Raw genomic sequence first — 10882 nt, forward strand, 5'->3', positions numbered from 1 at the left:
AAGGGATACAGGAATGCTGATGCATAGGGGTACTTGTACCCCAATGTTTATAGCAGCACTCTTAACAATAGCCAAATTGTGGAAAGAGCCTACATGTCCATCAACTGATGAATGGATAAAGAAATTGTGGTTTATATACACAATGGAGTACTACATGGCAATGAGAAAGAATGAAATATGGCCCTTTGTAGCAACGTGGATGGAACTGGAGAGTGTGATGCTAAGTGAAATGAGCCATACAGAGAAAGACAGATACCATATGGTTTCACTCTTATGTGGATCCTGAGAAACTTAACAGAAACCCATCGGGGAGGGGAAGGAAAAAAAAAAAAAAGAGGTTAGAGTGGGAGAGAGCCAAAGCATAAGAGACTGTTAAAAGCTGAGAACAAACTGAGGGTTGATGGGGGGTGGGAGGGAGGGGTGGGTGGGTGATGGGTATTGAGGAGGGCCCCTTTTGGGATGAGCACTGGGTGTTGTATGGAAACCAATTTGACAATAAATTTCATATATTGGAAAGAAAATAAAGATGAAAAAATGTAAAAAGAAAAAAAAAAAAAGAATGGTGTAACTCTCTTTGCTCTGTCCTTCCTGGAGTCTGGAGTAAGCCCCTGGTGTCTAAGTAAGCACTCCAGCATCCATCTTGGACCACTGAGGTGCCCTGAAGATGACAGAACAGAGAGCCCAAAGGAAAGACTCCAGATCCCAGAAGACATCACAGACTTGCCATACTAGAATTTTCTACTTAAAACAATTCGAGAGAGAAATAAATGTTTATTGTGTTTAAGCTAGTGGCACTGGAGATTTTTCAATTACATCCAGCTAAACCTACTCCTAGCTAATTCACTGGCTAAAAAAGGAAGCTCAGAAGATAAATTAGAAGGGACTAGGCCATTTCAGGCTCTGCCAAGGATTAGTCTATGTTAGACCATGGAAGAGCAATCAAGGACCATGAAATGAAATTCCCTGTGCCAGGTCTCTGATGAATTGAGACAGATCACACCCAGAATTGCTACATACTACAATTTGTTAAAGGGAGGCCAAAAAGTCAGATTTTTTACAAAATGCTATTTTCTGATTTTAAAATCTCTGCTAAAGTTAGAAAATGTATTGTATGTATATTACATATAGAGAGAAATGGATATTTAAACACACACAAACATGAACATATACACATATCTCCAACTGAAATGCACCCGCAGAATGAAAAGGCCTGAAAGCCATGGTTTATGTCTTCTGGGTTAACATGTTTGGCTTTATATCTTATGTAACACTTCAGCTTCAGAAATGGAATCTTCCACTTCTCCCTAGCTTTTGATATAACTCAGGACATGGCAGTAACACAGTAAAATGTGGGAAATGGCAGGGGACACAAGGAAAAAGACAAGATGACAAGTCAGAAGGCTGGATTGACTCTGTCTGTGGCGTTTACTTAGCTTTGTGATTAGCATTTAGTTACCTGACTCCTAGAATCTGATGCTGTTCCTGTAAATCTGTAAAACTGACTGTAAAATCGTAATATGAAAGCACTTTGTAAATTATAAATCACTTTACAAATTAAAGGTATAATTGGTCAAGAATGATGCATTTAATAATTTCATGGCCACTATTTTTTTTTTAATTTTTTAAGGTTTAATTATTTTTGAGAGAGAGAGCGTGTGCATGCACAAATTGGGGCAGGGGGAACAGAGGATCAGAAGTGGGCTCCATACTGTCAGCGCAGAGCCTGATGCAGGGTTCCAACTCACCAACCCTCAGATCATGATCTCAACGGAAGTCGGACACTTTAGCAACTGAGCCACTCAGGCGCCCCCATGGCCACTATTAAGAGAGATCGTCTCTTAGCACGTTTGTACCAGGAGGACATGGCAGGGAGTAGGGGGTGGGAGGGACTTTCCTATCCTTTGACCACAGAAGTGAAGTAGGACAGAACAGTCTAACCTCTCTCTGTGTCTAGGCATCCAAGCCTTTGACCAAGAGTTCTCAAGATGCATTTCAGCCAAGCATAATGTAATACTGGCAGCCAATAATGGTAAGTGTCTTTAACAGAAGCAGGAGGTGTACATTCTTATTGCATACCTATAATAATAATACAGTGTCCTGTATGCTGGGAAAAGCAAAAGGATAAATAAAATATATGCAAGTGGGGAATTAAGAACTTTGGATGCAATCGATATTTGAGAATTATTTGCTCTCTCTCTTCAAATGAAGAGAACCATTCTGGAACCATCTTTGCCTGGGAAATATACATGAGGTCTGGATCTATTTTATGCACTGAGGACTCATTCCATTCTTTCTTTCTTTCTTTCTTTCTTTCTTTCTTTCTTTCTTTCTTTCTCTTTTCTTTCTTTCTCTTTTCTTTCTTTCTCTTTTCTTTCTTTTCTTTTCTTTCTTTCTTTCTTTCTTTCTTTCTTTCTTTCTTTCTTTCTTTCTTTCTTTCTTTCTTTCATGCTGCTAAAGTTCCTATAGAAGACCAAGGCAATAGGGGAACTGTTGAAAAGTTTAAGTAGCACAAAAAAGAGAACATTTCCAGAAGTACATTTAGAAATAGATCTTCTCAGGATCGAAAAAGAACTTAGCTTTTGCATCAGTGAGCAACTCTTGACATCTAAATCATGCTCTCAGTTTGGAACAGCTGAATCTACTGCAGATTGTATGGCTGCCCCCGCATTTTCCCAAAGGAAAGGAAAATTCAAACCTTCCTTATTCCTTCAGCAGTTGGGCCACCAGAAAGACTGCTGGAAAATGCCCAATGGCTATTATCAGCTTATTGTCTGAAAACAAAATGGCCCTAATTTTATTCATCAGGGTTTTAATCTAGGGCCATCTCACACATCTCCAGATCTTATTAGAAAACTTAAAAGCAGATCCTTTCTTCCCATGAGGCTGACAAAGCAGATTCGTGTCCTGGTAACAGTGTGAATGTGTACTACTGTGGACATATAGCAATGATGCTCTTTGCCTACAGCTAGGAAGGGCTGCCCCCATCCATTCCCAGTCTTCTGGCCATCTCAAGCTGGAATTTTTGGTGAGACAGCACATTCCCCACCAAAGGATCCTATTTCTGGAACTCTGAAACAATGGGGAAAGCAGAAATTTTTTTCAAAGGAAGCTTCATGCTATTTGTTTAAGAGATACTTAGCAGGGCACCTGGGTGGCTCAGTCGGTTAAGCAGCCGACTTCGGCTCAGGTCATGATCTCGCGGTCCGTGAGTTCGAGCCCCGCGTCGGGCTCTGTGCTGACCGCTCAGAGCCTGGAGCCTGTTTCGGATTCTGTGTCTCCCTCTCTCTGACCCTCCCCTGTTCATGCTCTGTCTCTCCCTGTCTCAAAAATAAATTAAAAAAAAAAGTTAAAAAAAATTAAAAAAAGAGATACTTAGCAAAAGTGAAGTAGGAATGAGGAGATTTTATTATGACTTGAAATGCTGAAGAGGTGGAGAGCTTTGCATTCATAGTGGGGTTGATCCAAAATATCCAGTTTAGGAAAGGCAATTTATAAGAAGTACCTGGTGGGGAGAAAAACTAAAACGAAAAGTCATTATGAAATTGTCACTCCTTGAAAAGGAAAATCTGAAGAGATTTCTGTTTATTTTGTAAAAGGTTTTCACATAATTAAGTTCAAGGTGCTAAATTTTACCCCCATTCTCTTGGTTGTGCTTCTGGAAGGATCTGTGCTAAGTAGATTTCACTGCTTTAGTCCTGTACTCTTTGATGAGTGCCGGGAGATGGTGTCTAAAAAGAAAAGGTCTACGTTGCGGTTTACTCTTTGAAATAAAGTGTGATAAGGGTCCACACATATACTTTCCATTAAGCTGTCCAATTCTGATACCAAATAAAAAATGAAGCCCACTGTTATCTTTTTGTTTAGTCGAAAAGTCATATGTGCTGAAATATAACAGCAAATTTTGCGTTGGCAGAAGAGATTCCGTATCTTGAGATTTTTACAGAAGAGGAGTAAGGTGTATGCATTGTGAGGGGTAGCTGTGTGCTTACAGGCACATCCTATATCTACGTTTACGTGTCTGTGTATTTGTCTGCCTGTGTTTGTGTCTGTGTATCATTATGTGGACATTCAGTTACAAGTGGAAACGTTTGAAAAACTAATTTTTCTGGGGAAAGTAATTAATAACCTCAGAACTGCCCCTATGATTTTCAATTTCCCAGATCATAAACACAATCAGTTCCAGTAATACCATTGTGCACACACATGGGAATCTGATGAACTGTCTCATTTCCATGATGGAATGTATTAAGTTTCATATCCAAACCCAAACGACAGAGCTAACCATTTTCAAACTAATTCCCCAATGAGATATGCCTCCCTGATCCCCGTGCAATGAATCCATATTCAAACCCCTACTAATGTCATTTTCAAACATCAGTCACCTTCTAATCAATTTTCTCCAGACGGCATACTTTAATTACACCTAAGAATGCTCATTGGGGATTTGGAAAGGTTAAAGTAAAGACATGTAAGTCTCCAGGTTAGACAGGGACGGAGTCCAGCTGACCCTCTCCTGTACCTTCTCATAACCCAATCAAAATGAGAAAAGAAAAATAAAATCAAGGGGAAGTTGAGTTAACAAAAACTTTTGAAAAGTCTCTGCTTGTTAATTACAAATGGATCTAGGCTGAATTAAGGCACTGGGAACCTTGTTGGCAAGTTCATTTTCCAAGACAGGATGTAGTATTTGGAAGGAGAAAGCTGAAGACAGAGTAGGTCTGGAGGCAAGCAGTGTGTACTCGATTCATTACCCATATAACTGCTTTGGATCAACGTACTCAGGGGCCCCAAGCCAACCTGGCCAAGCTAAACAGAGGAACGGGTATATGGCAAGTTTTTCCCTGATGCAGCAGGGTTCTTCTCTGATGGCGTGGGTGGTGACATCAGGAATAAGGCCAGCCTTAGGACCTCATGAGTACTTGGAGTGGAGGCCAACAGAGGACTGGATCTGCAAAACTGAACCCTGACTGGTGAAACAACTTCAATAAAAAGAGAGCATCTTTAAGGAGTTATTTCATCTCTTAGAGGCAAAAGCTTTTGAAACATCACAGGAAATGAAAAAAGCACAAATAAAAAGAAAAATAAGTTCAGTGACAGATTTAGAAGGCAAGTGAAACACTGAGAAAAACTATTTGCCTCATACTTAGCAGCAGGAGGGTTAATACCATTATGATGCAAAGAGCATTTGCAAATCGATAAGAACCATCCTCAAATAAAAAATAGGTAACAGTCCCAAAATATTTTAATGGATATTCAAAAAAGAAGAACTATATACGGCAAATCATATATGAACAAAGTGTTGGCTGCATCCCAGGTACCAACCCAGATAACTGCACATAGCTGTGTAATTTGGTACCGATTTTCTGCAGGGAAACTTGGCACATGTACCAAAGGCCTTAAAAGATGGGCACACTTGGGACACCGGAACAGTTTAGTCGGTTAGGTGTCCAACTCTTGATTTCGGTTCAGATCACGATCTCACAGTTTGTGAGTTCTAGCCCCACGCTGGGCTCTGTGCTAAGAGTGGAGCCTGGTTGAGATTCTCTCTCTCCCTTTCTCTCTGCCCCTCACCCTGCTCATGCACTCATGCTCTGTCAAAAAATAAGTAAACTTTAAAAAAATGAGCAAAAATTTAGTAACACAGTGTTCTTTTTAACAGCCTAAATATATAATAATAGGTATTTATGTGGTAAAAACAAAGGCATGTTCTACAGTGGAATACTAAGCAACAATGAAAATGATACAGTATAATTCTTTTTTTATTTTTATTTTTTAATGTTTATATATTTTTGAGAGAGAGAGAGAGAGAGACAGTGTGAGCAGGGAAAGGGCAGAGAGAGAGGGAGACACAGAATCCGAAGCAGGCTCCAGGCTCTGAGCTGTCAGCACAGAGCCTGACGAGGGGCTTGAACTCACAAACTGGGAGATCGTGACCTGAGCTGAAGTCAGATGCTTAACCGACTGAGCCACCTGTGTGCCCCAAAAGTATATTTCTTTTTATGGAAAGAAAACTGAAAATATGGTGGAACAGAATGTCAAGTTACAAAAGAGAACATACAACATGATCTTTTGGGGGCAAGCACTGTTTATACATGCACAAAATCATCCCTGTTACCTAGATAACTGCAAAGCCAAGAAGGCTGTGTGTCATAATATTACAATGTATTTACAGAAAGTTTGTCTGATTATTTTATTTTCTGGTTATAATAATAACTATTTATCATCAGTAAATAAAATATATTTAAAAAGAAAAAAATGAATCAAAGAAATTTCGACAAGAATCCAGATACAGAAGATATATTCAGAAAACCAATAACGTTTCTGTACATCAAGAATAATTCTTTAAAATTTAATTTGACAAGGTGTTATTCATGGTAGCAATATTGAATAGAATATATTTAGATCTAAATTTGGAACTAGATGTAGGACTTATTAGAAATCTACAACTTTACTGAACAATACAAGAAGAACTGGTTATGTATGGACATACCATATTTTTGACTTGGAGGGACTATTATTATAAAATATAAGTAATTCACAACTTAGTTCAGTATTTTTCCATATTGATTAGCACCACACTCTAACCAACTGAGCTAACCAGCCACCTAGTATCTTTCCATATTGAAATGAAAATCCTGGGTGCTTTCATTTGAAATATGTGAAAATGAATTAAAAATTCATATTAAGTAATAAATACATAAAAATTGATTTTAGAAGCATAAGAAAGAGGGAGAATTTGCACTACCATATATTTATATTGTAAAGTTATAATAATTAAATCACCTTTGCAAATTTAAAAGTGATAAATATATAGTAAAAATTAATAGAAAGCCAGGAGAAGATAAATACCCATAAGATTTAATATATGATAAAAGTGATGTTCAATTAAACTTGAAAAGGATGGATGACTTTTAAGCAAATCATTTGAGGACAACTTGTTAACCATTTACTAAAAAATAAAATTAGACATCTTTGTCATGCCATACACTAAAATAAGGTCCAGATGGATTAAACTGTTAAATGGAAAACCATGTCTCCAACTTGGGAAATGAAAAGACCATTCTAAGAGTATAAGCAAATACAGGATCTTAGGGACAATGTTTGATAGATTTGAATTATATAAAAAGTTAAATCATCCATCTAATGACATTGCAATAAAGACAAGTAAAAGGCAGTGAACATTTGCAGCATATACAAAAAAGAGTCACCACTCTTACTATATAAAGAGCTGTTATAAATCATTAAAACCACACACATACACACACACAACCAAACGTGTACTGTCATTGCAAAATGGGCAAAAATTATGACCAGGTAATTATCAAAGGAAAAACACAAATGCCCAGTACATACTGGAAAATGTTCATCCTCAATAAAACTTTTTTAGTTTCTGAATTTGCTGAAATGATACCTCTATTCACCTGTGAAATTGGCAAAGATATTTAAAAAGTTAGAGAGGGAGGGAGCCAAGCCATAAAAGACTCTTAAAAACTGAGAACAATCTGAGGGTTGATGGGGGGTGGGAGGGAGGGAAGGGTGGTTGATGGGTATTGAGGAGGGCACCTGTTGGGATGAGCACTGGGTGTTGTATGGAAACCAATTTGACAATAAATTGTATATTAAAAAAAATAAAATAATAGTACATGTTATTGGTGACCATGTGGCAAACTAACTGCTGTGATACTCTGCTGGTGGGAATGTAAATTGAGACAACCCTCCAAGGGAGAATCGGACAATACGTATCAAGAAGTTTACAAATGTTCAAGTTCTTTAATTCAGGAACTTCTATAGAAACGCTTCCTAAAGTAGTTAAAAGGGTGCACAAATAGTTGTGTCTACCATAACTTAGTTGATAAAAACCTTAAGTGTCCAATAATAGGTGACAGGTAAATTATGGTGTATGTATTCAATGGAATATTATACACCTAATGTTGATATTTAATACCTGTATTAGATATGTAATATACTAAAGTAGATCATTTTGATAGAACATGAAAAATGCAGGCTACAAAACAGCAAGGCATCAATTGGGTGAAAAGTGTGCACAAATGTGCATACTGGGCAACTGTCCAACAACACGTAAACAGTGGTTTTGTAAGGGTGATGGCGTTACAGTTTTTCTCCCCCCTTTTCCTCCTTTCTGTTTCATTCATTCCACAAACACTGGCTTGCTATTATGTGTCAGGCATGTCAATATGTTCCAAATTTTCTTCAACTGAATATGTATCACTTGGTAATCAGAAAAAGTTAAATGGTGTAAAACCCCATCATCTAAAATGGACTTCCTCTTGCAGATGCTAAAAATTCTGTAAAGGTCTCAGAGTAAAAATAGGAAAGGCACGCAAGGGTAGCAAAAGCATAAAATAACATGAAAAGGAATTGAGAAACTATTCCGTTTATGCTACGTCTTACCTTCAGAGACACTTCATAAAACACACTCACCTGTTCAGCTCGGATACGGTCTGTCCTTACAAGTGTGAATGCGAACCGCATCTTAAGGATCCCTTCCTAAGAAGGCCCTCAAAGAAGACCACTCCCTCAAAGAAGACCACTCCGTGCCATCACGCTGAGGGGTTAAAATCCATGACCCCCGAGGACTCCCACCTCTCCCCCCCCCCACCCCCCAACAATGGGAGGCTAGGTATGACTCTGATTTTGTGCAGGGGAACTTGACCTGGGGAGGCTGTGGCTCGCCCGAGGCTGAACCCCGGGTTGGAGGGGAGCGGGCAGCAAAGGGTGGGCAGGGCCGGGGGCGAGGGCCGGAGCCGGGAGGGCGGGCGCCTTACCGCGGCTTGCTGGAAGGCGCCCTTGGTGTAGGTGCCGCCGCCACGGTAGGTGATGGCCGGGATCTCGCGGCTGAGCAGCGCGCACTTGTGCTGGTGCGCGCGGCGGTGGGAGATGTAATCGACGCGCGGCACCACGTTGTTCTTGGACGAGAAGGTCACGATGGCCACGCGCGTGGCCGTGGGCACCACGGGGAAGTCGGAAAGCAGCTTGCGGACGAACTTGAGCTCGCTGAGGAAGTTGGCTTGGCCCACGCTGGACGACTCGTCCACCAGGAAGACGAGCTCCAGGCGCTCGCTGAGCTCCCGCAGCCGCCGCACGCGCCGCCGGAACGCCTGGCCCAGCCGCTCCACTTTGCTCTCGGCCGCGTCCTCGCCGGGCGCGGGCGGCGCGGGCAGCAGCCCCGGGGCCCCGGGCGCGGCCTCGGGGAAGAGGCGGAAGCTGAAATTGCGCGACGGGGACATCTGCTGAAAGGTCGCCCAGCCCGAGACGAGCGCCAGACCCCAGCAACAAAAGGCCAGGCGCGGCCACATTGCGCTGGAGACGGAGCGGCCGGCCCGGAGCGCGGGCGTCGGCCCCGGCGCGGAGAGACGCTCGGCCGCCCGGCTCGCGGAGGGGCGTGCGCGGCGCGGGCGCGGGGCGGCGGCCGGAGCCTCGGCGCCCCCTGATCCCAGCCGGGGGACTACGGGTGGGCTCCGGCGCCTCGGGGGCTCGCAGGGAACGGCGCGCGCTCTCTACCCGTCGCGCTCTCGCCCTTTTTCTTCCCCCTCTCCTCCTTCCTCTCTCCCCGAAGCCTATAAAATGTTTGAAGGAAAGGGGGCAGTCAAGAAAAATCTCCCGCGTCCCTCCTTCTCCCTCTCTTCCTCCTCTGTCTTTCCCGCTCCCCTCTCCTCTCTCCTTCCTCTATCTCTGCCTCTATCTCTCTCCTCCCCCTCTCATTCTCCTCCCGGGATCCAGCCAAAGTCTCGGAGATTCCATGACACCAGAACCCCGCGTCTGTCAGGCTGTCAACATTCCCGCAGCAAGCGCACCAGCGCCGAAGCCCTGATTGATCCCATATGTCTGGCAGGAGCTGCAGAGGAATTCACTGGAGATGGATCCAGATACCGAGAGTGCCACAGTAATTGGAAACACTTTGTAGAGGAAAACACACACGGACCGGCCAGAGAGTTGAAAGCATCCTTTGAAAACTGCTTGCTCACCTTTTGTGTGTCTCTTTCCCACCCGCCCCCCCCTCCGGTGCCCCCAAACCCTCACCAAATACATGTGTGACTTTCCTGGTGGGGATTTCTGATCAGTTGCTGTGTGTGCGCGTACAGACTCTTGAGGTCCCCTCAGACCACGCTGTATCAGGGACTGCATCGACCCCCACGCACCTCAGGGAGATGATTTGTCCCGCTGCTTCATCCGTGCATTTATTTATTCATTCATCTGTTCATTCATTCAACAAGTACCTTTGAGCACCTATTATGGGGCCAGGACACCAGGAAGATAATGAGGAACAAAAAACTGGTGTGGATCTTTGCCCCAGGGAACTTAAAGGGTAACAAGTGAGGTGACCATAGCCAGATATTCCACAAACAACATCTATAGTTACAGTCCTCCATGCTAAGTGCTGTGGAGGAGATCTTAAGTAGACAGACTCGACCTTGAAGAGGTCAGGAAAACCTCTGAGAACATTTATGCTGAAATCTGAAGAATGAGTAGGGGTCCTTTTCCCCCAGTCCCCTTTCCTGTGCTTGTGGTCCGTTTCAACAAGCAGGACCCAAAGAGGTCTACTCCCTTGACTTTGAGCGGTAGTCAGCACACAGCTACTGTGAAACATAGTTGCTACCTGGGTGTGGTTTTTCCAAAGCAAGATCCCCAAAGTAAAAGCACACTTTGCATTGGAGAGAGAGAGAGAGAGAGAGAGAGAGAGAGAGAGAGAGAGAGAGAGAGAGAGAGAGAGAGAGAGAGAGACCTTCATTAAACTATCCCAGCTAGGAGCCGGGAGCCTTGTGGAGAAAGTCCCGGCAGTTACATAAACCACCTGAACAAGTTACCGCCAATTCTTGGCATCAGCTGCATCTATTTCATGCTAGAATTCAATGATCTTAAA

General features: G+C 42.6%; 1 protein-coding gene across 1 annotated transcript in view; it reads right to left on the reverse strand.

The window, feature by feature from the left end:
- Positions 1-9317, reverse strand: part of SVEP1 (sushi, von Willebrand factor type A, EGF and pentraxin domain containing 1) — a 201310-nt gene extending 191993 nt beyond the window's left edge. Inside the window, exon 1 of the mRNA XM_042963841.1 lies at positions 8787-9317. Coding sequence (XP_042819775.1) covers positions 8787-9317 — 531 coding nt within the window. The remainder of the gene's footprint in view (positions 1-8786) is intronic.
- Between the last annotated feature and the right edge of the window lie 1565 nt (positions 9318-10882).

The sequence above is a fragment of the Panthera tigris genome, chromosome D4, assembly GCF_018350195.1.
Source record: "Panthera tigris isolate Pti1 chromosome D4, P.tigris_Pti1_mat1.1, whole genome shotgun sequence".
NCBI lineage: Eukaryota > Metazoa > Chordata > Mammalia > Carnivora > Felidae > Panthera > Panthera tigris.